The sequence below is a fragment of the Brachycentrus maculatus genome, unplaced genomic scaffold (genome assembly GCF_059751285.1).
Source record: "Brachycentrus maculatus isolate JH-2025_06_01 unplaced genomic scaffold, ASM5975128v1 h1tg000039l, whole genome shotgun sequence".
Classification (NCBI taxonomy): Eukaryota; Metazoa; Arthropoda; class Insecta; order Trichoptera; family Brachycentridae; genus Brachycentrus; species Brachycentrus maculatus.
Genome location: NW_028280793.1, coordinates 5,690,001 through 5,717,929, shown reverse-complemented (window position 1 = coordinate 5,717,929; position 27,929 = coordinate 5,690,001). Strand labels below are relative to the sequence as shown.

The 27,929-nt window shown below is 32.7% G+C and overlaps 4 protein-coding genes across 4 annotated transcripts in view; 2 read left to right on the top strand and 2 right to left on the bottom strand.

Annotated features, from left to right (window-relative positions):
- Window positions 1-2,720: 2,720 nt before the first annotated feature.
- Window positions 2,721-4,718, top strand: mRpL4 (mitochondrial ribosomal protein L4). The gene is made up of 2 exons (XM_088277238.1): window positions 2,721-3,446; window positions 4,449-4,718. Exons 1-2 carry the CDS (start codon window positions 2,818-2,820, stop codon window positions 4,666-4,668), a joined length of 849 nt encoding a protein of 282 aa, XP_088133364.1. The 5' UTR covers window positions 2,721-2,817; the 3' UTR covers window positions 4,669-4,718.
- Window positions 4,719-6,003: 1,285 nt separating this feature from the next.
- Hyls1 (Hyls1 centriolar and ciliogenesis associated) lies at window positions 6,004-11,073 on the bottom strand. Its single transcript, XM_088277239.1, has 4 exons — window positions 10,856-11,073; window positions 10,422-10,784; window positions 8,204-8,385; window positions 6,004-7,312 (listed from the first exon to the last, which is right to left on the bottom strand). Exons 1-4 carry the CDS (start codon window positions 10,965-10,967, stop codon window positions 7,253-7,255), a joined length of 717 nt encoding a protein of 238 aa, XP_088133365.1. The 5' UTR covers window positions 10,968-11,073; the 3' UTR covers window positions 6,004-7,252.
- Window positions 11,074-14,359: 3,286 nt separating this feature from the next.
- LOC148312558 (uncharacterized) lies at window positions 14,360-16,132 on the bottom strand. The gene is made up of 2 exons (XM_088277256.1): window positions 15,964-16,132; window positions 14,360-15,793 (listed from the first exon to the last, which is right to left on the bottom strand). The coding sequence occupies exons 1-2, from the start codon at window positions 16,037-16,039 to the stop codon at window positions 14,421-14,423; spliced, it is 1,449 nt and encodes a 482-aa protein (XP_088133382.1). The 5' UTR covers window positions 16,040-16,132; the 3' UTR covers window positions 14,360-14,420.
- Window positions 16,133-19,050: 2,918 nt separating this feature from the next.
- LOC148312557 (uncharacterized) overlaps window positions 19,051-27,929 on the top strand; it is a 27,422-nt gene continuing 18,543 nt past the window's right edge. The window contains exons 1-2 of the mRNA XM_088277237.1: window positions 19,051-20,701; window positions 25,408-25,590. Coding sequence (XP_088133363.1) covers window positions 19,519-20,701; window positions 25,408-25,590 — 1,366 coding nt within the window. The 5' untranslated portion in view covers window positions 19,051-19,518. The remainder of the gene's footprint in view (window positions 20,702-25,407; window positions 25,591-27,929) is intronic.

The window sequence follows — 27,929 nt, the reverse complement described above, 5'->3', positions numbered from 1 at the left end:
AAAAAAATAACAAAAACGACACCTACAGTGATATACAAATCAGTATTATTAGTCATTCTAACTAAGCTATGTCTCCTGAGAATATCATCGCACGATCAGACCAGTCGTATTGAAACTACGGACAGTCTTATTATCTTCCTTACGAAGTGTGGTCTTGATTTTGAAAAACGTTAGCAAATGGTAATTAATTTTGGAATTGATTTTCAATGGTATCATTCAAGCATTACGCATTCAAATGTTAATTGAGCTTCTTTTTTCTTTATACGTTGATTTATAAGGCCTATTATTTCAAATAATAAATTACCTGTACGTATGCATGGAGCATGTAGCATTTAGCTATGTGACCACTACTTTCGCGAACAAGTAGCGCTTCAAGAATGCTATTATTGCATAATAATCAAAGTTTTTTTGATTAAAAGAGGGATATATTGAGTTTTATTTGATGTTGTATGGATCTAGTAGTTATATTTACATTACCGTAAAGTGTATTAATTGTGATTTTTGGGATTTTCTGTGAGATGCTATTGAATGCAACACACAAACCATGAAAAAATATAGTGGTAATTACATATTTTACTCATCTGCCTCATGTTTGAGATTCATTTATGATATATTGGAATCGATTCCTAGCGGAGACACCTACAATCACGAATTTTGAAAAGTAATACATGTTTTGTTACGTAATTAGTAGTTATATTCACATTGTTTCGAATAACAACACAAAAACGTGATTGACCTTCACAAAATTTAAAACCAAGAAAACGGAAAGGTTTGGTTATCATTCGGAATAGACTATTGAGAAATTTTAAGGGGATTAAATAAATAATAGTCATTAACAGTATCCATCTTTTTTGTCTCATCAACGCTTCACCGGGAACGCGCCTGGGATCGACTTACGTTGTTTTTGGAATAACTACATCTTGAATGTCACCAAAACAACAATTCCAAAGTTGCTCATTCTTCCCCACCTTAGATTTAATATTTTTTTTTTAAATGGATAGATGGCCAATTGCTGGACCATATTCCATAAAACAGTTAGACATCAACTTTACCAGCTACGGCATGTGTTTCATCATTTAATTCAGAGTCACCAACAGGAAGAAATAAAGTATTCAAAAGATAGAATTTTTTTTCACTCGATTAAATCGCGTTTTTTTTAATTAAACTCATATCCTCATCTAAATACTGCGTAGAGTGTTTTGATCATAAATTATACGAAAAGAAGGTAATTTTTCACTCCAAATTTGGAATTGGAAAATATTTGTAGGAATACCTATAAATAACTTTACTGCTAACTTAGACTTATCATAATTGTATAAACTTGTGTTTTTAACGAAATAGCAAATGTTTTTTAAATTTTAGCAAATTTTAACAGTACAATGTTGACCCGCTCACACGCCGAAATAGAGAATAAAAATTATGCAGTTTTTCATAAGTCATGTCTAGTATGCAAAGTAGTTGCTAGGTAATTGTTGAAGAAGAAAAAAAAATACGATATTTATTAGCACCTACTTATTTACATTGTACGATGTCTATGGGCTCTTATGCATTGTTGTCTACGGGATCTTTTTTTATTATTGCGGATGACAATCTACGTTTCTGCAAACCAGGGGGGGTCGACTCGTAAACGTCAGATTGTTCAAAAAACGACCAGAAATGACGAGACACACTAATACACTAACAAAAACACCAAAACGGGAACGAAAAATACGAGATACTAACAAGTTGTTCAAATATTTCAAATAAATATACACAAACTATGGTTATAGACAATTATCGATAGAAAAATAGAAATCCGTATATGAAGAACTTGGTAATATTGAGTATTATGCCAAAGTTAAAGTTAAATTTTGCGTATGAAAGTGTAGTTTTTCTTACTTGACACAACGCTCCCTTGAACTTCTGTAGCACCCCCCAAATGCAAAAAATTTAAAAACGCCTAGCCAGACTTCCAAAACGCCCACAAAGGGGCGCTGGCACCCCCGTTAAGAAACATAACTTCAGAAAGTGGTGGGCACTCCTTCCGCCCTTTTAAAATATTGTATTTTCTAGAATTTTAAATTTAATATAGTAATTTGAAAATTCTATCGTTTTTATTTTTGTTAAAAAGCCTTATATTTATACATAGTTTGAGATAATAGTTTCAAAAAAGTTACCATTGCCATTTACCATTGTAAGGCTGAGTTGAGTAACCATTATTAATCGCCTGAACTCTTTTTATAAATGTCGCGTTTTAGCCGTGACCTTTCTATTTTTGTTTACACTGAAATAAATAAATTTAGATAGTGAAATATCTTCTTTGTAATATTAATATTATAATTTTGAAAATATGTAGTACAACAAATTTCAATATAAATACCATTTAACCTGAAAAATGAATGATAAATATTTCGGCGGGTGGATTTGACATTCAGCCGCGGCGAAGTCACGCCCAGCCGGGAGCTTAGTACTTCTAGCCGTTTACGTCACTTCCGGCCGCTGGCGAATATCACTTCCAGCCATAAAAAATCGAGGCAGTTGGCGGTCTTTATATAAATTAGTTAGTCTGTGCTGCAAACTTATCTGTGGAATTGATGGGAGCGCTGCTATCGGATTTTTTTAAATACAGGTTTATTACACAAATATATGAAAAATATATAGTTCATTTTTTTACTATTCTACAAATAAGGTTGCCGGAGTGTACCACACCACACAATACATAGATTCTATGGTTGTGAACTAGACGTTTCGATTTGAGGTTATATTCCGTGATAAAAATACATTGTTTTGAATTATGCAAAAATTAATATAAACTGTTATCACGCAACATACAGTAAAATGTTTGCAAGTTTAGGACAAAAACTAGGCTTTACTTCTAATGTTATACGGCGTTTCTGTACGGCCGCGTTACCAAATGTAGAAAAAAATGTAACGCCGCTAGCAGTCACGCTCAAGAAATGGGATTTTCCATCCAATTATATTAAACCTCGACAAGTATGGATTGAAAACTTAGACACAGTCGAAGAATCTAAGCTCGGGATATTGGAATTACATCCCGATGTCTTCGCGGCCAAGCCGCGGCTTGATATCATCCACCAAAATGTTACCTGGCAACAAAAGTATCGCTGGGTTCGATACGCCCAGTGCAAAACTCGGGCAGAAGTGAGAGGTGGTGGAAGAAAACCGCGTCCGCAGAAGGGTCTGGGTGTATCCCGACACGGCTCTATCAGGTCTCCCTTGTGGAAGGGTGGCGGTGTAGTCCACGGACCGAGGGCCTTCACAACCCACTTTTTCATGTTGCCTTTCTTCACCCGACTAAACGGCTTAATATCTACACTCTCTGTTAAACTAGCCCAAGACGACTTGCACATTGTAAATAATCTAGACATACCGACAGATGATAAAAACTATATCGAAGAACTTGTCAGTTCGAGAAATTGGGGACCGTCTGTTCTCATTATAGATGAGTGAGTAAAAACTTTTTGTGTATATTTTATGTTTAATTTCATATCATATTATACATTTTTATACTGTATATCCGAGCACAGGCTATGCCTATGTAGGATTTTTTTCATTAGTTTTAAATATATATATATAAAAATGCATGTACTATGTTATAAGTGAAATTCAAATAAAACATAAATAAATTATCTACACTCTTGGTTCATAGTCCACTGCACCACAGTAAAGCAACATAAAATTAACTATGTAAATATAAACTATGTTGGCCCATCCGTTAAAACAAGTTTTGCGTAAAAAAACCTTTTCATTCCTTGCGCCCAAGTTGTTTAATTTGCTGCCCGTAACCATTAAGAATTCCAGTAGTGATCATGTCTTTGAGAACAGTGTCCGTCGATGGTTGCTTCTCGTTGGAAGGGACAAGGTAGAAAGTGAATTAATTAAAGTCCAGGTGTAATTATTTTATTGTAAAACCTTTATACTGTAAATTGTAATTGTGTCTTTTGTATGTAATGTGTAAAATCTAATAATTAAAAAAAAACAAATAATAAAAATAACAAATTGTATTTACATGTTAGTATTTCGGCTCAACACAGGCCATGCCTAAAGAGCCTTAATATCTTAAGTAAAAAAAAAATATGTATCTATGAAATTATTTTTTTTTAAATTAAATATAATGAATTGATTGTGAATTATAAAAAGGCATTAATTTGAGATGATAAACACTAAAATGGATCGTAATAGGTTAATATATTATAATTCAGTTTTATTATGATTTAAGATTGTCAATATACTAACAGCAGTAAAGCCACTTCAGTGCGATACTGAACTGTCCAGAGCAACATAAAAAATATTTATGTAGGGTCTACTCAGTGGTGAACAAACATTTTTATTAACAATATTGTTTAAGTAGTAACGGTTAAGATTTCAATGAGCATAATCTCATTTCTAAGGAGCAAAAAAATAAAGCTTTTTATCATGATTTTTAACCAGTAATTCTTTTTTTCCAGCACCGACATTATGCCCCGGAACATAACTATTGCCACAGATACAATAAGACACGTAAATCTGATGCCTGTTTATGGACTGAATGTATATTCTATGTTGAAACACGATACTCTGGTTCTTACTACAGCTGCCGCAGAAAGAATTGAACAGAAGTTATTACACCATTTGAATCTTAATGATACATCCGAAGTTCTCTCAAAATTCAAAGTCAATCAACAATAGATACCAATATGTAAATTTTAATAAAGTTAAATTGTAGAACAAAAATACAATGGGTTAATTATTTTCCCCATCCTTTCTTTTAGAGAAAAATTAAAAACATTGAAAACTTAACAATAATTAATTTTTGAAGCCTATAATATTACTCAACAGGTACCCACAGCATTAGACTGTGAAAAAAGAAAATATTTATTTTCATTTGATCCGCATGTCTTTTTTTGCTATGATTCTTTCCATCCTGTTTTCCCTACTAAGGATAATTGAATAGCACTACGTTTTCTTTAACAAAAACTGGATTTTTCTAATTACTATTTATTTCATTCTATGAGATCTTCATTAACCTGTTAACCAGGCGGGACGCATAAATACGTCCAAAGCAAACAATATCAGGTTCGGAAAGGACATGAATACGTCGTTGAAATATACGTTTATTAAATTATATATATGGACGTATATTTATCGAACAAAAAAGGTATTAGTCATCCATACATGACTCGACATGAATTTAAGACACGGAGTGAATCAGTATTCGCGCCCGTTACAAGTTGCGTGATTGGACAGCGGACCGCCCGGTTAACAGGTTAAGAATACCTGCATAATGCTCCTGTCTTTTTAATGGGAACTCATTATTATACATATTTATAACAAAAAATATTCATATTTAAGTTATTGTTCAAAAATGCAACTATCATAGTTACTGTTAATTTTTTTACTATTAAGAATTATACTTGGACTCTATCCGCATCATCAGCTGGTTAGTCACACCCATGATCATGATTTCTGTCAGCAAACAGTAAGGAAGTAGCACTAAGTATCTACCTATGACAAAATCAAACCATGATGACATTGTGGGGCAATTATGGGGCAAATTACCCTTATGGGAAAATTTAGGGCTCACAGAATTGGAATATGTGCTATGAATATATTTACAACTTAAATGGAATAAATAATTTGACTATAACATTTTTGTTCAATATATTACTGTTTATCCTAGTTTTCAAAAGACCATCATTCATTAAAAAATTCCAAGGAAAAAGTTAATAAAAAAAATGTTAATATATTACTGTTTATCCTAGTTTTCAAAAGACCATCATTCATTAAAAAATTCCAAGGAAAAAGTAAATTTAAAAAAAAATGTTGATATATTACTGTTTATCCTAGTTTTCAAAAGACCATCATTCATTAAAAAAATCCAAGGAAAAAGTAAATTTAAAAAAAAAAATTAAAGTTTTTTTTCATTTATTACTGATAATTTATTTAGTATGTAATAGAAAGTCATTATTTTACCGCAAATTTTTCATTAAGGTTTTTAAAAAGTGAACAAAAATGAAAAACAAATTAGAAATAAAACTTTATTCTTCAGTGAAGATTGCGTAGTTTTTTTTTTTTTTTAAATTATAAAATGTGAGTATTTTTCCTATTTGTATACAGGGTTATTGGTAATTCGATGTATTCCCAGCAGGACGGGGTAGGGGTACGCTAATCCAAGAGTTTAAGTACAACAACGTATGACTGAATATTGATAGCTTTTGAGATATTTGGAATTTAGCGATTTTATGAAAAATACCCATTTTTGGGCTTTAGCGACAGAAAAAAAAATGTCTAATTGAATGCCACAAAAATATTTTTTTATTGGTAGGTGACCTGATAATAACTCTTACTAAACAATAAAATACCAACAAAAAAAGTTTTATTTTAATTACTATGACTGATAGGATTTTTCATTTTAATAATATTTTTTACATTACTTGCCTAAAAATTCATACAGTTTAAAAAAACACTTAGATATTAGACGTACAAATTACTCAAAAAACATCCTCGTTTCATAAGCTTTTGAAAAGGGTATAAAAACCTATATTTTTATTAGAAAAACACATTAAAAACTAATTTTAACTACTACAGAAAATGCGCTACAACTGCTTCCCAATGCAGATTTTCTGCCAATTTATGGATGGGTGTTATTAACGACAAATTGGGCACTAAACAATCCAAGGGTAAGAAGTAGCCAGACACTCTGTAGTAGTTAAAATTAGTTTTTTTATGTGTTTTTCTAATAAATATTTAGATTTTTATACATTTTTGGAAAGCTGATGAAACGAGGATGTTTTTTTAAGTAATTCGTAAGTTTAATATCATAGTGTTTTTTAAAACTATATGAATTTTTTAGCAAGTAACGTATAAAATATTATTAAAATAAAAAACACTATTGGTCATATTAATCTAATAATAACTGTTTATTGGTATTTTATTGCTTATTAAGCTTTTTTATTAGGTCACCTACCAATAAATAATAAAAAATATGGCATTCAATTAGCCAATTTTTTTATTCTGTCACTAATGCCTAAAAATGGGTATTTTTTATAAAATTTCTAAATTCCAAATATCTCAAAAACTATTAACATTCGGCCATATATTGACATACTTAAATTTCTTGCATTTGCATACCCCTTCCTCGTCCTGCCCGGAATACATCGAGTTACCAATAATCCTGTATATACATGTCTTTTTTTAAAACAATATTATTTGCTAAGAATCAATTTTGTAACACCTTACATTCTAGTATGTGATACTCTTAACATTAATAAATTCATTTTTCGACCCAGCCTTCTCTTCTCTTTGCCAATACTTCTTGTGTCACCATTGGAACCTGAAAATTAAAAAAAAACTATTTAATACTCCTAATGCGATGAAATAACATTCAATCTATCTTGAAAGTAACTCTTTACAGTTACAAAATAGCTTTGAAACAAGCACGACTACCCTTATCTCCACAGACCACCACACCAGATTAACGCAGTGCTAACATGATTGTAAATTGGTTCAGAAAAATATAAAATAAATATCAGAGTTAGGGCGCTTGTCCACTACCCGGAATTTTACCGTCCGGCAGTCCGGTTTTGAAAAATGAAAGCGACTACGACAGTTTAGCGTGATCGAATTTACGCGCAACGTGTTCACGCACTGAACAAGAGCTCCGATCCGAAGAAAGATAGACAAAAGCACAAGCCAATCCAAGTCAATCTTCGTTTTAAAACGCTAACTGACGTAGCGGACGGTAAAATTCCGTATAATTCTGTGTAGTGGACACACGCCCTTACAATTTTTATCTACTAAGCCTTCACTCGTTGAGTGATTTAACGAGTGAAGAAAGCATTTTCTATTTTTAATTATTGTATTGCCAACTATTAACCAGTTCCCAATGTAGCCTGTGTGTGACTCATGCAAAGGGTTTATATTGCATTGATGAGTCCGAGCACTGTTGGGCAAATCATATTCCGACTCGTAATAATTTGCTAAGGCAAATATATCAATGCATTTGTTTTTATTGACTGACTCAAGCGGTGTTCGGGGAGTCTCATTTCAACTTGTGAGTGACGATTTCCTGCAGTGATGAATTTCCTCGCCAAAATTCAACTGTCAAGTGGCTAAAGAAATCACATTATTCATCCAGAAAAGATTAAAGCTGATGCTGGTTTGAAATCATACTAATTAACTACAAAGTCCATTAATTCAATTTGAAAAAAAAAACAATTATTACCCTTGTTGGTTGTTTGTTTTGTGTAGCCCCGAGGAGTTTTTCTCTCACTGACCACCTTAAATCTGCCCAACTATTTTCTCCAGGACGATTAGCTTTATACTTTTCCCAAAGTTTATTGTAGTAATGGTATAGGGACACGGGATCAGATTTCTTGGGCTTCTCTACAACGGCAACACGAATTACTGAAATGTTAAATAAGCATTTTTATTATAATCGAGTAAAAGAACTTTCATCAGAAGACAGCCAGTTAAATAAAGTGCAGTAACAATAATTAAAGAAAACACTTAGTTTTTTACCACTTGAGTTTAATTATAGACTACATGTTTCAGAAGCTAAACTTCCATCATTCAGGTCTGTATAGTAACTAAAATATAAAATATAAAATTGTTCTATAAATAAGGATAGGGGGAAAGTAAGGGGAAGGGGTTAGTCAAGGAACGGAGTTTGAAAACAAAGGAAAAATTGAAAGCAATGGCGAAGAATTTTGAAACAATATATTATTTAATAAATTATTATTAGAATTCAGGTTTTTTTGTATTTCTAAATTTTCAAGATAATTCATAATTTGGCCTTTATATGGAACAAGGTGTAATAATTTTAATTTATGGGAGTGAAATGAGTGATTAGTATCTATTATATGATTTGCAAATTCCGAAAAATAATTACTAACAAGACCGCTTTGATGTTCTTTAATTCTAATCTTTAAATTTCTCGCAGTTTGGCCAATATATTTTTTATCACAATCTCCACACGAAATTTCATAAACACCACTTTTTTGTAATAAATCAATTTTAGATTTTGAGTTATCGAGGATTTTATGTAAATTATTATTTGTATAATATGCAGGTAACATGTCTTACCACAAAGTTAATGCCGAAACAATAAATAAAGTGCAGTAACATGATAAGGGAGCTTGAAATCCAATGCAAAAGATAAAGAATCAACATTTTGTGTGTCAATCATTTAAAACGTTTAGATTACAGAAATAACTATCTATTTTTTGCTAATTACAGTTAGAAATACAGATTTAAAAGTTCTTAAACATAGAGCATAGTGTAAGCATACGATAATCTTAACAAATTGTTTGCGGGGAACGCTTGAAAGCGTCTTTTACATACTATTGGTAGAGAGCAGGAGACGCTTATAAATGTTCTATTGGCTTACTTTTGGTAGAGAGCGGGAAAGCAAAAAACATTCTGTAGATAGGAATTGGGTTTGCCGTTACTTGTGATTAGTATACTGAGGGTCGGGCAGCAGACTGTCTGAGTATAATTTGGTTCGGGGTTGATGAGAAAAACGCCCGATAACAATGTGTTAAGTGTTATCGCTTGTTCAACCCGGCAGTTGATTGGTGTTCAAGAATGTGGACTGCCATACATCAAGAGCAGACATAACTTATTGATTTTTTAAGTAAAGAAGAAGAGAGTAAAAAATTCAGCCAATCTAAATGTGTCTATATTTACCAATTAAAATTGTTGTGATAAATTGCAAATATAATATAAAAGGATAACAGGTTAATTTGGATAAATCATCATAGAAGCAAATCACAATAAAGCATTTGAACTAACTGATAAGTTAGCTAGTTTTTAAGGGTATTATCTTTTTGAAGTTAGACCCATTATTATTTCGGATGTTCCAGACACTTCGGATTACATTATAACATCCATCAAGGGTATAAATTACGTTTTTAATGAATTTAGGACGTGGGCCACTAGTGGACTATGGCGTATATCTTTTGTGAACAACGCGAGCCATCAGTTTACATTTTACTTCTCATTATAAACCAGTACATACATATTTAATATATAAACAAACAATCCCACATCAGCCAGGGCTTGTTTGTGAGCTTATATAATATAATACAAAAAAAAGATAAAGAGGAAAAATTTAAGAAGGTATATTAAATAGAAAACGGTAAATAATAAAAATATATTGTAAAAACATTAATAAGAACATTAGAGTAAGAATAGGAAATCGCTAATTACTATAAATTTAAATTTATTAATAGGAAATTAAATTCATGTTAAATGCTCATTCAAAAATACTGCACATTTTTCTAGTAATATAAATAATCTGATCATGCATTATAACCCGCTACACACGAAATTATAAATAATTGAGGTGTTCGGCCATTGTTTGATCTATGCAAAAATTTAGAAAATAAATTATCAAAATATAAACTACTAACATTGACAATTTCAGGTAATAAAATACTTACAATTTGAGTTTCTCAGTGATCCTTTACTAGCGGAATTAGATTTCAACGTATTTGTAGACTTACATCCAGCACTTGAAGCAGATTCAACTCTTCTACATTCGTGGGGATTGATTTTAGGAGTTGGATTGGGTTTATTGCTATCCTTCATTTTACAACTTTGTTTAGACTGACTAACTGGAGCGATATTTGATAGCGGTTTCCTAAAACTTATTTGATTCACACTCTTAGATCTGGAACTGAATGTAGAACAAGAGAAAAGTCTCTCGGGACCTCTTACTGATTCTTCAGATCGAAGTACATTTTCCTGATTTTCTAAGCGGACGATTTTACTCTTCATATCATGCCTGATAAGCTTTTTCAGATCTAAAAACATATAAAATCATAAAAAAAATTGTAACAAAATTAAGTTTGTTGTTATTGGTTTTTTTTCTTACCAACAATAAATTCCTTTAGCATTTCTGCGCTAACGTTACGTATACCCATTTCATTAAGATAAGCCAGAATTTCACGAGGATCAAGTGAAGGCATACTGTCTTTATCGGACATTTTTACAGTCAAATAAACAAAATTCTTAATTGAAAATCAGTATATTAATTTTTGAATATAACGGTTCAATTCCGTTTTCACATTCAGTTGAAATTTTGTAAACGTCAAATATTTTTCAATTTTCTATGGATATCCTCACCTCAATAAAATTTGAGCCCAGCCAGGTTTTTGTGGAAATCGGGGCATGTTGTTAATATTGCATTTCTAAATGACGGAGAAATAAAAAAAAAATGATGCTGTATTGTCGCCTAAGGGGGGGACTGACTGGAATCATTTCGTCGTAACGTAACATGTTATGATGCGAGGATTCGTATAGTCAATACAGAGAACCGAGCTGCTTGCCGCTCGTTCCGAGTTATTCATTCGAAGTCGGATGCTTGCCGCAAATGTTACGTTACGCCGAAATGCTCCAGTCAGTCCCCACTTTTAGAGCAGCAATATTCAATATATTTTTTTTTAAAACAACTTACATTCCTTCTTTAACTCAGAAATTGAACAAGATAATAACTAGCTGAAAATCGGTCATACATTTATTGTTCTTCTTGGGTCATGAATTTTCTTTGGCCTTGTGACCTGTTTTTAATAGGGATTAGCCCTCTTGTGATGCCGATTCCCAGCTGTCAATCCAGCCTTTAGGTGGTCTGCCCGTGAGTCGTCTACCTTGGGGTTGGCCGTGCAGTGCAATATAGGGGAGTTTGGATGATTCCATTCTCCTAACATGCGCATGCCATGTCTTCTTCGTTGGCAAACGACATCTTCTATTTGGCATATTTCTCTTATACTGGTGATCCTTATTCTAACTAACTAACCATCACGCCGCTTCTCCGCAGGGGTAGGCAGAGAGAATAGAGCGCCACACCACTCTGTCCTTGCAAACATTCTTCGCCTCTTCCACTTTCATGCATCTCCTCATACATACCCGCCGATTGTTACGACTCCTAACCTGACCACTTTCAAGTATTTGGCATACCTGATCGTGCCATGTTTTTCTCGGTCTTCCTCGGCTTCTTTTCCCAAGAACATTCGCCTCGTAAATTTGTTTTACCGTTCTTTCCTCACTCATTCGTTCCACATGTCCAAACCATCTCAACACACCTTTCTTAATTTTATCGATAATGCTTATCTCAGCTTTGCATTCCTTCCTTATTTCACTATTCGCACATCTATCATACATCGTTTTGTCACACATTCTTCTGAGAGATCGCATTTCGATTGCATTCAGTCTACTTTCATCCTTCTTTTGCCAACTCCATGTTTCACTTCCATACATTAGAGTTGGAACCAGGACTCCGTTGAGCACTGCCAGTTTAGCTTCCGCTAATAAGTTTTTTTAAAAAACTTATCCTTATTCTATTAATGAGATAACTATTATATGCGCATCAATTCCACATAGAGATTAACATTACCTTGAAATTATTGTATAGAAAGAAAAACAAAGCCAATTTTTTTCATGCATTTCGATATTTTTTTGTTGTATAATGTTAATTCAAAGTTTGTCTCCCTCTGTCTAAATTTTAAAGGTTATTATCATAATCTTTTACAAATAAAATATCATAGTAAATTGATGGCTTAGAAAGCAATAATGTAAACTAAATACATTTATTTATTAATACTTTTTTATGGGTTGATTGATTCTTCAATACTCCGATCTCTGTTTCTCTCAACTTTAAATGTAATTTTTACAATCTTATAAAATAAAATATCACATATAAAAATAAATTTATGGCTTGGAAAACAATGATGAAAACAAAAACGATTTATTTGAATACACATTTTTTTATGGATTGATTACTTTTTTATTGACAACTAGGCAAGTCCTTGCACCAGGTTTTGCTTTTTTAAGGGACGTTGCTCCTCTGATGAAAATATTGAACAACATGATTTATATTGAATAATATGAGATAAGGATACAGTAAGAAATAACTGTTTTTATTATTTTTATAATAATATGAATCTGTGTAATGGTTTTCAGAAACTGTTAAAATGAAATGATTTTTATAATTTTCCATTATCAGCTATTTTTATGATACATGTGTCCTGTGGTGTAATGTTTTCATTACATCTGCCCATTGAGGGTCACCCACATGAGAGTGAACGTGAAATGTTCTGTACATCTGCAACATCTCCAATTGGGATATTATGTATTTGCCATGTGTATGCTGTCGGAACAGGTCAAAGTGGATCATTCTGGATGACGCACCACACACAGTTTCTTAGTATGTGCATTTGTGCAATAGACTACTTCTCCTCCTAATTAAATTTGAACTTGGACTACTATGCCAGCACGCATGCGCTATGGTTTCTAGTTGAATACTCTAGTTGAATACATATTCGATGTACATTATGTGTGAAGGTTGCCACAGCGCAAATGAGTTACCGTGCATATTTGAGTTTACACATAATTTGTACTATTACCTGTCCACCTCCGTAGTGTAATGGTCAGCACACTCGGCTATCGTTCTGGAGGTCCCGGGTTCGATTCCCAGGGGGGTCAAATAAATACAAGTGATTTTTTCACTCTAATATTTATTACATATTACCCTGGACTGGTACCTGAAGCGGAGGGCTGATCACCTTTCCTTCATGTGTTTACGATCAAGATAACACTGCGTTTATATGATGCAGTGCCCTATGCATCATTGGGGTGCGGATAAGGGTTTGAAATTGTACTATTACAATATGATAATCCTTCCTTGGGATGGTGTCACGAGTGAGACAGACTATACTTATAAGGGTAAGTCACACGTTAGAACAGTGAAGAATATACATTTCCGTGCATTGCTGGCGCGTTCATAAAAGTACATGGCGATAATTAACTTTGAACTTATTTCTTTTTTACACTTCTCTCCTCCGCTGCTGGATATACGTCTCATCTGTATCCTCCCATCATTTTTGGTCTGTTATTTCTATATTTTTTTGATAGATTTATATTATCCACTGACACTTCGTGATGGAATTGCATTTTTAATTTATTATTAGATTAAAACCAATATTTTTAGCTTTTCCACTTTTTTATTTGACCAGCGACCGGGTTTCGTCGTTACCGACATCATCAGACTGGTGAGAGGCTATACAAATTGTTATGTTATATATAAAAGTTATAATAGATTTGCATTTTTTTGTAAATTAAATTCATTTACAAAAAATGCAAATCTATTATAACTTTTATATATAACATAACAATTTGTATAGCCTCTCACCAGTCTGATGATGTCGGTAACGACGAAACCCGGTCGCTGGTCAAATAAAAAAGTGGAAAAGCTAAAAATATTGGTTTTAATCTAATAATAAATTATATTTTTTTGGTTTGTTATTTCTATTTTTTTTTAAATACTTGTGAGTGTCATAAAGTTACAATATGAATTAAACATTCAAAATAAAAAGAAGAACAATTATAATTGAGGAATTAAGTTTTTATTTATTTTCAAAGTTCAAAATATTTCATTACACTCATTACGAACTGGTGCAACGTTCATTCCAAAAGTCTTTTAATTTTGAGATAATTTTTTCCTTTTTATCTGCACCACTATTGTCAAGTTTTTGGGATAATTTAAGCAGTATTTTTTTTAGCGACTGCCACTGCATAAAGCCGATTTCTTTTGAAAGGGACTTTTCATCGTTAGTATCTCTAAAACTATCCTCTTTTTCAATGAATTTAATAAGTGATTTGGAACACTTTATTATATTGATCGAGTGTATCAATGTTTTTTTTGTATTATTGGATTTAGGGGTAAATGGTTTAATTTCTCTCTCAGGTAAAAGAGATTTACCGCTTAAAGAAGTGTTAATTGAATTATTATTTAGCTTATTGCTTGCAGTGTGTGTTTTATTGTTTGTATTAAATGAAACATCATCACTCATATCATTTACTATTTTTTCAGTTCCAATCATACCCGGGACACTTTTAAATGTCTTCTCATTTATATTATCTTTAGTTTTACCTTTCAGTAACTTCATAAAATCTTTACGAGATATTTTTTCACCAATATCACTACATTCATGAGGTTTCTTTGAGACTTCCTTCACTTGAAAGCGGATTGATGATAAGTCATGTTTATATTTTACGTTTTCTAATTCTCCTTTATTCTGGTTATTGTTTGTAGTCCTTTCACATCTTTCAATACTTTTTATTCCACTCTCACCAACTTGTGGATTGTTTTCATCATTTTCTTTAGAAATCAGAATATCAAAAATAGACAAGACCTTATTAGCCCCGGATTTCCATAATGCATTTGCGTCATTTTGATAAGAATCATAATCTAGCCAATCTAATAAATTTCTTGGAAAAATATAACCTTCTGGCAAAAATGGGACTCCGACTATATTTAAATGGTCTCTAAATGGCAAAAGGTTACTATACCACTTGCAGGAATTTTTAATGAGCACATTTGTCAAATTCCACACCCTGGAGAGCACTGTATACGGCATAAGAGAAAGCCAGGCTGAATCTCCTCTTTTTATTCGTTCAAAATAAAATATAGCTGCCTTCTTGGCACTAATAATGATTCTAAGTATAATCTTTGCAAAAGTTTGGAAACGAATCAAGATATATTCCAGCATTTGACGAGTCGGTAAATAGTTGTATGATAATGGCGTCTCGGGTAAAACATTTAAAAATGTTTTTAGATCATTGATAAATTGTAAATTTAAATATTTTAGTAAAGCTGTATTTGTCTTCCGTACATATGAGTGTCCAATATCGTGTCTGAATTTTCGGGACATCAAATACATAATTCTTGAAACTATCGCAGCTTCTCGATGTAAACATTGTTGATTTTCTAGAATGTCAATTGCATCTGTTACATACGTTCGAAGTTGTAAAACATCTGAAAAAAATATCATAAGAAAATAGTGTACGATGAAATATTTGCAAGAGACAGATTATTCAAACACCAATGATAAATTTTCATTTCAAAAAAGTACCGTATCTTGGTTATACGTATATGGTTCGTAAATTCAATTATTGGATGATATTTATTTATTTTAGGTTAATTACCTATTCCTTCTCCATAACTTTTGTATGTATTTACAGGAGGGGATTTTATATCGATATCGTTCCAAATACATTCCATAGCGATATTGCGTGAAATCAACTACGTTTCAAGATAAATTATCATTTACAAAACGCACATGGATCCTCCAAAAAATACAAAACGTCAGATTATGATGACAGATATAAAACATAGAAATAACTAGTCTTTTCGTTCGCGTTCGACTTCGATAAACGATCACGCGTGTATTGCCAAGAGATAAAGGTACGTACTTATATTGACAATACTTGGTGGGGTGGAAGCGAACATGATCTGGCTCCAATGGATGATTATAGACCATTGTAGAGGGAACATTAAAGGGCCTGTTAAATTCCATACTCCAATGGATTCGTTTTATGTATTTGTTTTGGGTTCGCTGTCGAAGCAATCGAAAGCGGATCGCAGATCGAGCGGAGCATGCAAGTTCGTTCTTTACAAGGTAACCAATGACAAAAATACTATGTGAATTACGGTATAACATTGAGATAGGTTCTGCGTTATCGGAGGGAACGTTATAGGAAGTTAATATATGAAATTGTGTTTTAGAATTTTAGCCATCGGATATGACTGAAGTGAGTCATTATTAAATTTAAATACATTCTAAAAACATTTACATCCTATATTGTTCCCTCCAATAACGCGTTAGCTATTTTAACACCTCGTAACGGAGGGTTTACTGTAATAGTTTGAATTACAAAGTCGTTTATAAACATATCGTCTAATATTAAAGCACCTTTTTTAAAAACTAAATTGCTTGAAAATTATTTGAAATATGATTATGGATCGTTAAAGATTTTTTTAAAAGAAATATTTGTGTTTTTATTATTCACACAAAATTTTCAATTTCATACTATTTCTGTGAGACTAAGCGGCTCATTATTAGAAATAGGTATCAAATTGTGGTAGAGTGGGTTTGAACCGAGAAACTCTGACTTAAGAGTCCACGACACTAACCACGGGACCACAACCCGACACAAATCAAAGTAATCAAAGATTTCTACGTTTAATTTCCCTTACAAATTAGATAGACATTTAATATTGTAAAACTACTAAATCCAAAAAAGTAATGTAACTCTCATACAGGAATAGACGACGAATCTTGATTGAAGTCAGTAGGAAAATGAAAAGCTGTATCGCAAAAGCCGTGTTTGAAATGGAAATACTTGTACGTTAAGTAATTTAATCAAATCTGTAATAAATTTCCGGCGAGGTCTTTATTAATATTATAATAATATTTTGTGTTTCCTCACTTCAATATTTTAAGTATGTTATATTAGATTGATACCTGAAGCGAACAAAACTGGCCAGTCACATTGTTTTCGTGTAATATACGAATAAGACGATGCTGCATTATTATTATGCAGTGCTCTACGCAGGGTCAAATCTACGATGGAGGCTGTTAAAATAGGAAAATCAGGCGCCAATTAAGATTGGCGTTTGTTCAAGTGTTCATGATGATAAGCTACATATTTGTGTCACACCGGATTTTTTCGCTAGTATGATTGTAATGATGGAATGTATAAGCTCTGTGCACCAAGCCATAAATTATTTAGATCCAGCATCGGCCTTATGCATCATTGGGTAATTTTGAATGTAGTTCATCTGTCTCCATAATACATATATTGGTTAACGCCAGGGCCGTTCTTAGAGGCGTGCAATTATGCTTACGTCAAGCTGGTCCTCACTCTAGAGCAATGGTTCCCAGAGTGGTTCTTACGGACCCTCAGAGGTCCTCGGGAGGGATCATTCAGGGGTTCCGTGGAAAATTAAATTTGATTTGGGGGTCCTTGAATAACGTCATGGGGTCCGCGCAAGGTTTAATATAAAATATAAAAATGTGACACATTTTCATTAATATCGAAGTTATAATGCAAAGAATATATTATTTTCCAATTTTGGAATGAATTTCGTGAACGATAATAAGTCCATATTCCTTATTCTTCAAATTATTTTAAATCTGGAGTAAGACACCAAACGGGCAGAAATTGGAAAATAAGCGTTGCGAAACATGTTGAACTGTTCTCCAATTTTGGCACAAGAGGATTAATTGAAACAATAGTTGGCGAGCGATGTAAACCGACTATGTTTGTAGCAGGTACAGTATAGTCAATAGGTTTTCACCCAGGGTCCGTGGTCAAGTTTTGACTATGAAAAAGGATCCGTGGGCCAAAAGAATTTGGGAAACACTGCTCTAGAGCCATCTCGATGTAATTTAAAATCTGGAATGCATTTGGGTCATCCACAGCAAATTAATAACGCCCTTATGACAAAATTAATGTCTTTTGTTGTCCTGTTTAATTTTTTGATCTTATAACAAAAAGTTCATCCCAAAAATGGATTTGGCGGATCCTTATTTTAAAAAAATGTTTTGTTTGTTACGGTTATAAATTAAATTATAGGCACCTTATCGTTCCTTTAAGTAAATTATAAAATAAGAAAAAAATGCAGTTCATTTTAAAATATAGGATCGAATAATAATTTCAATTATAACGCTTGCATTGTACTATTTCAATTTAGAACAATTTTTCCAACTAAAAAAATCAAGGTGTTAGTCTTAAAGCGGTTGGAAAAATAGTAACAAATAAAAGTGGTGAAAAATAAAGTTTATAAAAATGTGCCACAAAGTATCAGAAAAAAAATATTTCCGTTTTTAAGTTAAGAATCAAGAAATTGCAAGTACATAGTAATATTTTTATAGCAAATTCTTGAATTTTGTGAATGGTTAAGATGGTCCTAAAGAAATCATCTGTTAATAAAGTAAATAATTATTTACGTTAATTCATCGACTTAAATTATCGTAAAAAAGTAATTAAAAAAATACATTCTTCGTGGTTGTTGATCATGCGTGTTGCTTTACTCTTAAATTGGTAAGTTCCTACGATTAGAAATTACGTAAGAGCTGATAAGTTCAACAAATATTTTATATGTACAATTTTATTATCACCATTTATAACATTCATTAGATTATAACTTGACCACGGCAAATTCTTTAATATCGATCGGTCATTTTAGGCTTATATTGCGCTGCCAAGTACGCCGATCGGCGCATGAGCAGTCCGTGACTCCTCGTAAATCGTTCATCAGTTCTTCATCGTTGAAAAAGTATAGGAAACAGACTGTGAAAGATCTTTTATAATGTAACTGAATACATAAAATTAAAACATGTTATTAAACTTCTTATTTTTATGCGTAACTATCAGACGAGTTAAAAATGTCCACGGTGATGTTTACAAAAAACGCAGTTCTTTTTCCGTATATTGAAGGTTAAAATGTGTAAATCTAGTTCTAAATAGTTATTGAAATATTGAGTTGAATTTAAGTTCAGTAAAGTACAATGTGTTTTACTATTAATATTTATATTCGTGGTGAAAATACGAGCACGTGCAATTGGAATCGGTAATACCGTAAAATATTACATTGATAACTATTTAAATGTTTATATCAATGTTAATAAGGATTGAACACGAATGTTTGTAAATTTATTAGTTATATTGTGATAAAAGTGAGTATTTGAAGCCACCATGGGTAATTTACAAGGAGGAGAGGGTAAACAACCCAAAACCGGCAAGTCTCCAGGGAAAGGAAAAAGTTTTATGAAAAATAAAAAGGCGGTTGGTAAAGAAAATCAGAAAGGAAAGAATAAATCAGAATCTCAATTATTAAACATAGCTCCAGAAACAGAACCTAGTTTGAGAGAATCGACGGATAATATCGTATCTGAAATACATAATATTGGCGCGGGAAGGAAGCCCTCTGAAGCACAGTCGGCAATCCAGATTTCTGTTTTACCAACACATGACGACAAAGAGGTACGCGAGGTGGGTGGGGGGATAGTTTCTAACTGTCAGACCGGTGCTTCGCGGTCATCGAACCGCGAGGAGCATTCTAATCAAAACAAAGCGGAAGATAATCGAGACAAAAATGTTACTCTCGTCACAGACTCTTGGAAACAAGTGAAGAAGCTTTCACAGGGTAAAGTTGAAGGAAATGGTGCAAGGAAGGAGTTAACTCCGCCGAGTAAAGAATCCAGTTCAGAATCAGTTTTTACGGACCCTTTAACACCGGTAGGATTCGCGGCAGAAATTAATCAGTGTTATTATTCGGAAGAAAGTGTAAATGGTAACTTAGAAGATAGCAAGCGTTCCTATGTTAAATTAATCGTTGGCAAAACAAAACTCGATACTTCCGAGGTAAATAAAAGTTCAAGTAATACCCGCGAAAAGTTGGAGAAACTGTCTGTATCAAAAGTGAGTTGTGTCAGTTTGGATGACATTTTGAATGAAAACAGTTCTCACATTTTCCTCCTCACCGATACAATGCCGGACACCTGTGCGGACGACGTTTGTGGGAATTCGAATTTGGAAATCAATTCGCTAGTGTCAAATCGTGATGTTTTTGGTAAAGTGAGCCCTAGCGAAGAACTCGGGAAGAAGTGTGATGACCAGAGCAGCGAGGGCGCCTCTAAAAGCGACGAGGCTTCCGTTCCGAGCGATGAGATTAGCGACAGAACTGTAATGGGTAATTGGGAAACTTCGACGGCTCGGAAGGAAAAATGCGCAGACGGGACAATGAATGAGAATGACATTTCTGACAGCTCCGAAATGAAACTCAAAGGTTCAACCCCGTTGACTTCATTCACCCTTTCGAGGCATCGAAAAGTGGACTTGCCACCTTCGAAAATGAATGACGCTTGTCTCCTCCAAGGTAACCTACTTAAATACCAAATCTATCTACCTTGAATTATTTTCCAATATGTATGTAGTCCCTCTCAATTGAAATACATTAAAACATTTACAAGTGTGCCTCTATTGAATTCGTAATGGATGCAAATTTATTCGAGTCTGATTATAACAGCTGAGCGATCGACTCGAACATTTTTGTGTACGGCGAGGTGCGTTTTTATTTATTTCTCAGTTTTTAATGTGTTTCGTCACGGTTCAAACATTTTCATTAAAATTTTCTAGAAAAACATAGATTATTGTTACCTAAAACAATGCGCTAGAAAAAAGGTAAAAAAGATAAGATATAATTAGGTATGATGAAGCTAGCCCAGAGCAAACATTCATTAAATTGATAGATAACCTTGTGTACTCAGTTACTGTAAATAGCGTCACAAAGACGCATAAAAATATGCATAAGCACTAATGCGCTTCATTAGAATATAAGAATAACATTTACGAAAAGTTAATAAATACACATATTTTTTCATTTCCCAACCTTTTGGTAGTATTGCTATGAAGCAACATCTTCCAACTAACCTAGCATGAGTGATTAAGACAGATTTTATTACTCATTACAGTAAACCCCCCTACAAAGGTGACATATGTACCCCTTTATCTTAGGGAATTTTATAAGGAGTTAAATGTTTTAAATTGTTTTTTTACCTTTTAACTAGTGGAAATGACTAAAATGAGTCATTTAAAATTTAAATACAATTTAAAGACATTAACTTCCGTATAAGATCCCCTCTAAAACGTGGTACCTATCTTTGAAATAATCTTCTCTTGTACCTATCTTCGTACCTATCTTTAAAATAATCTTCTCTAATAATTCTCTTGGAATCTTTAAAATATTTTATACACATATTTAAATTGTTAATAAATACAAAATCTTTAAAATATTTTATAGAAACTTTATTAGCGAAAAAAATGGTGCCATGATTTAAATTTAAACTCACATAAATATAAAAATAAAATACTTGTACAAGACTACTTCTTGAGTTTATTGACGTAAACACGATGAGTTTCGAGAACTACAGATTTTTTCATCAACAGGTGAAAAATTCAACCAGCTTGTATTTTCACCCGTTTATGAGAAGGTCTGCAGTTCTCTAAACTAGTCGTGTTAACATTAATAAACTTAAAAAGTGGTCTTATACAAGTGTTTTATTTTTATATCAATTGTTATTCCACAAAGTTAATTCTAAATTAGTATATTATCATAATATGTACAGTCTTACTAGAATATGATATAGATAATTTCTAATATAGAAAAAAGGCTTTGCGAGGTTTTACTAGCCATAACGGTGACCTTGAATCACTGTCAAAAACATCACGACGCCTGTCAAATTATGTACCCGTACTCAAGTTGAAAATTTTCGTTCTTTAAAACATATCGTTAAAACATATCGCTCACTCCTTTCAAAAACGTCATAAATAAAAAAAAACTTGATTTTTCAGAAGAACGTTTTTAAAGTTTAAAAATATAACACAATGTATTAAAAATAAATACCAAGCCACTTATTGAACTTTTTACTGTGCAACAGATCTTTTTCGGTAAAACCTGAAGGTTTTTTCTCCATTTGAAAAATATTTAATATACTAAGAAAAAATATAAAACAATACCTTTTCTTCAAAATGCAAATACAATAATTTCTGCCCTGTAGAGGGTAAATAGTAAGTTAAAAATATGACTCTTTTGCTGGGATATAGTACATTTTCTGGGCATTCCGAAAACATGCACAACTGAAAACTGACAATTTTTGATTTATGACGGTTCTTGAAAGGAGTGAGTGATGTATCGTAGTTTTCTTATTACGCTGCGTAGCGGAGATGAAACTGAAATTAATAATAATCTGAAATATTTTTGCTGTCTATAATCTAGATGGAATCTCGCAAGTTTTTATTTAAGGTCTGCATGTGTAATTATAGCAGCACGTTTGACTCACTAACACAGCAGGCCACGGGTTCGAATCCCGATTGAGATAACATAAAATTCGTAATTCGCTACGTACAAATGTGGTTGTTGTACGGTTTTAGTATTTGGATTGCACCTATTTATTACGTGGCTTTCCTGACTAATTGACGTAGACCGGAAATGGATCTACACCAATTAAACAATGGATCTTTTATCGTAAAAAAAAAATCGCGTCGGCAGGGGTGGGGGTATTATACACCATACTACTCTGTCTTTGCAAACATTCTTCGTCTCTACCACATTCATGCATCTTTTCATGCATCCCCGCCGAATTTTTAGACTCCTGATCCGGCCGCTTTCAAGTATTTGACATATCTGATAATGCCAAGTTTTCCTCGGTCTTCTTCTGCTCACTTTTCCAACTAAATTCGCCTTACAAATTTATTTTACAGCCCTTTCCTCACTCATTCGTTAAATATATCCAAACCATCTCAACACACGTTTCTTGATTTTATTGATAATGTTTATTTTGCATTCTTTACATATTTCCTTTGCATTCTTTCCTCATTACCTTGCATTATTTTCTTATTTCATCATTCGAACATCTAATCACACTTGGACTTCATTCAGTTAACTTTCATCCTTCTTTTGCCAATTCCATGCTTTGCTTCCATACATTAGGGTTGAAACAATGATTCCGTTGTGTACTCCTGCCAGTTAAGCTTTCGCTTAAAGGGTTTTATCAACATATACTATCAATGAAAAAGAATATCACAACTCGTACTTTCGACGAATAAGAATATCTGTCGCAAGATATTGCTGCCATGAAACCTTATTTTTTCCACTCCTAGCTATGTAGCGTTACAATTCTCCTCAAATCCGCAGAATAGGCACTGTTTAGGGTAGGTACTGGTTGTATGGTATACCTATATGGAATGCAAGGCATGGCAGGGACCATACATGCTCCGCCCATACATGCTCCGAATCCCTTGAAATTTTTGTGTCCACAACGTATAACCATTTCTGCTATCCGCTCAGTTGTTGATGTAATTTGCAACCTGCATATCGAGAGCTTACTAAAATTATTATTTTTTTATTTATTTATAAATTTTTAAGTGTTACTTGTAAATCCACTATTTCTTAAAATTTATTGTGACACGTGTTTCAATGCATTTTCAAACACCGTATGTGAAGCTGATTCTGAATTTTACACTTGTATCCTTGGGATGATGGAAGTTGAAGAGGGGGTAGGAGCTGTTTTTTTTAATTTTTATTTATTTATTTTTTATTTCTTATCAGTAGGAACATAGACAATAAGGGGGAGGCTTTAGTCATTGTCATATTGTTATGTCACATTGGATATATTTTACTACAAAGTGACTTCCGAATCAATGAATGAAATTAAATAAGTTTATTTATTTATTTATTTATTCATATTTCATCATACACATAATTGTTATTTAACCAAAATACTCGTGTTTTTAACCTTGGTCGGACGGCAGAGCGAATGAAGATTTCCTTTTTGATTATACGTAATTTAATTTAAAATTCTTGGTCTTCCATATTTTATAATTTTTGCGATGTAAAATTATTTTAATAGTCCAATTATGTGTTTGGTTCTGAAAGGAATGGACGTGAAGTTTCGTTCATTTTTAAATAAGTATTTTTTTCTTCGTATTTTAAAGATGTTTCCTTGCGGATTGTTTTCGAAAATAACAAAACTTTTTCTGTGGTATTCTACTAATCCTAACCAAGGTATTTTATTGATTTATTTTATTTTAAACGTATATACTTATAACGTTATTAAATGACGAAACTATATACATACATATATAAAAGAGCTATTCATAAATGGATAATGTAGGTGGGTACATCTGAAATAGATCGTATCATTCGGTCATGTCTTATTTGCTTGCATTTCTTAAACAATTTGCTTTTCTAATTAAAATGTAACTTTGAAAACCCAGTGAGAAAACATTATTGATATTGTAGTTTATAATTATGTGTATGATGAAAAATAAATACATGTCCGCCTTCGTAGTGTAGTGGTCAAAGCGATTGTCTGCGTTGGAGGTCCCAGATTTGATTCCTTAGGGGTTTAAAGTATTAATAACTAATTTTTCACTCTTATATTCTCTTAATATTACACTGGACGTCTATACACCATTTGTTGCGGATAAAGGTTAAAGTAGAATATATATATATATATATATATATATATATATATATATATATATATATATATATATATATATATATATATATATATATATATATATATATATATATATATATATATATATATATACATACATATATATATATATATATATACATATACATATACATATATTTATATATATATATATATATATATATATATATATATACATATATATATATATACATATACATATACATATACATATACATATACATATACATATACATATACATATACATATATATATACATATATATATATATATATATACACATATACATATACATATACATATACATATTGTAGACCAAGCGATTGCCATGAATCTTTTTCCTAAGACATCTAGAGGAAGAAAAAAAATCATGGATGCCACAGAAAGATAACATATGTAATTCGAAGGCATGACCTAGGTGACGTTGTCTATGATAGAAGGACCTACAACCTGAGGACGAGAAGAGTCTACAAATCTTGTCCGTTCAATCATAAAAGTATTAAAAAATAATCAGTCCTACGATTTTTTATTTCGTTTTTTTAATCGTCTTGTTGGCAGATGTCGAAGTGCGCGACCACCGACGTCACTCTTCGCTCAGCGATGGACCAGTCGGAGGCGACTCCAACGTCCTGCGGAAAGTAGCCTCGCTGACCCTGGACCGAGCCACTCTAGAAGCGCGCGTCTTCAAGCCTAAGTTCGTCCCGGAGAAGCTCGACTTCCAGATATACGAGAAGTTCGAAGGTGAGTGGCCCGACTAGTTGTGGAGTTGTCAAATAAAATCACCCATGGCTTATGTAACATGGGTTATCAGTCCCTACTTAGGATTTAACTTGGTATGTTTTAAAGCCTATTCTTAGCACGTTGACTGCCAATGCCAGCCACCGGTGGCCGACATTTGAAGTACGTGATCATACCAAGTTTTCCTAGGTCCAATCACACTTGCCTTATACATTGTTTTATCGTTCTTTATTCTCTATTTTGTTCCACATGTTTAAACCATCTTAACACAGCTTTGTAAATCGTATCGATAATGCTTATCTCAATCTTGCACTCTTTTCTAATTTCACCATTCAACCGTCTATCCAACATGGTTTTGTCACTCTTTCGTCTGAGTGATCGCTTTTCGACTGCGTTCAGTCTACGTTCATCCTTGTTTTGCCAACTCCGTCCTTCACTTCCATACATTAGGGTTGGTAGTGTGCACCAAGACTCTCTTCTGCACTACTAGTTTAGTCTCCTCTGTTAGGTTTTTTTTAATAAACTTACGGAATATTTGTTAATTTATCTGCGCGTAATGATGTATAGATCTCTCAATTTGATTGACGCACTATGTTTATTATCTTGTCGTTAATTACGCAAAGTTAATATGATTAATTTTCTCTTTTGAGGGCAGTGTAAAGCCCTCAAGTGCAAGAAGTACAAGAAATTCATTCAACAACAAGGAACAATCCAAAATGGACGTTCAATGAATAAATACTTTTTTTTCTTAAAAGTCTGCTATGAATCTCCCGTAAATACTGCAAAACGGATATCATATCCTTTTTTTCATATCCGTGATATTACAGTAGGAATTATCGTTATTACGTCTGAATTTTACTTTATATGTAGTAAGGTCCAAAAGTTTCCGGCCTGATTGTGAGTGTGCATTGGGGTAAGAAGAAGAACAACACACGTCAGTAGATATTTTCGAATGTTTTTAAAAATTGAAGTCGAATTGGAAAGTTCTTATTTCCCAAAGAGAAGCTTAATTTATAGTAAATTAAGGTTAATTAGTGTACTATAATCACTCATCCTCTTATTTGTTGATTTAAAAAAAAGATTGACAGTTTTGGTTAGGTTAGGTATCAATGAAATGTCTAGAAAAGAGGGGCAGACTAATTGAAGTGATGTATGCGAAAAACAATTATAATACAAAATATATCAGTTTTTTTTAAATGACGATGATTGGGATTAATCCACCTCAACGCAACCGTTTTTTCTCAATATGAATATTTTTTTTCGTCTAATTGTATTTAAAAGAAAAGAAACAGTAATGATTTACTGTTACTATTCACTATCAATGTGCGTGTTTTATGAATCTAAAAAAGTTTCATAAATGTATATAAAAGAAGGTAAATATTCTTTCGTTCTAAATCTCCGAAAGTTATTCATCGATTGCATTGGATTACTTTGGAAAACACTATTTTTACCGTTACAGCAGCGCCATCTGTAGAACGTAACAGCAACACGCGCAATAAAAATATTGCTCATGTCGGACAGCGTGCTTCTTGACTGCTGCTGTCATTTAAAATTTTCAATGTTTTCGTTTGCATTGTTGTTTCAAAGATTTTAAATATTTTCATTGCTTCATTAGCATTTTGAAATTAAACGCATTGAAAAAGTGTCCTTTCCATTTAACCAAACTGAGTCACAGCAACGAGTGGCCGCGTACAGTCATAATTATTAAAAATTGCCATTGTGCCTAAAGTTTTATTTTACCCACAAAACTACTGAATCCACAATATTCAGGCCGGAAACTTTTGGACCTTACTGCGTGCTATATTATTGTAATTTTCGTATTATGTTTTAACAAATAATTTATATTGACGTACGGATATGTAGCGAAGGCCGTGTATGTAAGAGTTAAATTATCGTACGTGGGTGGGTCGGTTGTATTTTGGCATCAAACTGTTTTTACCCATTTCTTGGTGATAAATCAAATAGAACCTTTAGGAAACAGCTTTCCAATACCCACATATCATTCGAACGATAAAATTTGTCAGAAAGAACCTAGTTATAGAACACGTATACAATATTGAAACGTCCTACTCAAATAGAGAAGTATACATTTCTTGTGTTTTTCTTATTTTAACCCTGCAGTGACCAAAATTTAGTGGTGCCGAAATATACCGAGTACAGTCTGACCAACTTATGGGTCAAACGGTAAAAAATAGAACTAACTGATTGTCATACATCGCTCACTACTTTCAACAACGTCATATATCAAAAAACTTGATTTTTCAGGAGATCGTTTTAAATGTTTAAAAATATAACACAATGTATTAAAAATAAATATCAAGCGACTTGTTGAATTTTTTACT

What these genes read in the sequence shown, in the direction of transcription:
- mRpL4 (XM_088277238.1), top strand. Translation starts at nt 2,818, where the DNA reads ATGTTTGCAAGTTTAGGACAAAAACTAGGCTTTACTTCTAATGTTATA. An exon ending in TCTGTTCTCATTATAGATGA is followed by an intron (nt 3,447 to 4,448) that starts GTGAGTAAAAAC and finishes CTTTTTTTCCAG; the next exon opens with CACCGACATTATGCCCCGGA.
- Hyls1 (XM_088277239.1), bottom strand. Translation starts at nt 10,967, where the DNA reads ATGTCCGATAAAGACAGTATGCCTTCACTTGATCCTCGTGAAATTCTG. An exon ending in GCTAAAGGAATTTATTGTTG is followed by an intron (nt 10,785 to 10,855) that starts GTAAGAAAAAAA and finishes ATATGTTTTTAG; the next exon opens with ATCTGAAAAAGCTTATCAGG. An exon ending in ATCACTGAGAAACTCAAATT is followed by an intron (nt 8,386 to 10,421) that starts GTAAGTATTTTA and finishes TTAACATTTCAG; the next exon opens with TAATTCGTGTTGCCGTTGTA.
- LOC148312558 (XM_088277256.1), bottom strand. Translation starts at nt 16,039, where the DNA reads ATGGAATGTATTTGGAACGATATCGATATAAAATCCCCTCCTGTAAAT. An exon ending in AAGTTATGGAGAAGGAATAG is followed by an intron (nt 15,794 to 15,963) that starts GTAATTAACCTA and finishes TATTTTTTTCAG; the next exon opens with ATGTTTTACAACTTCGAACG.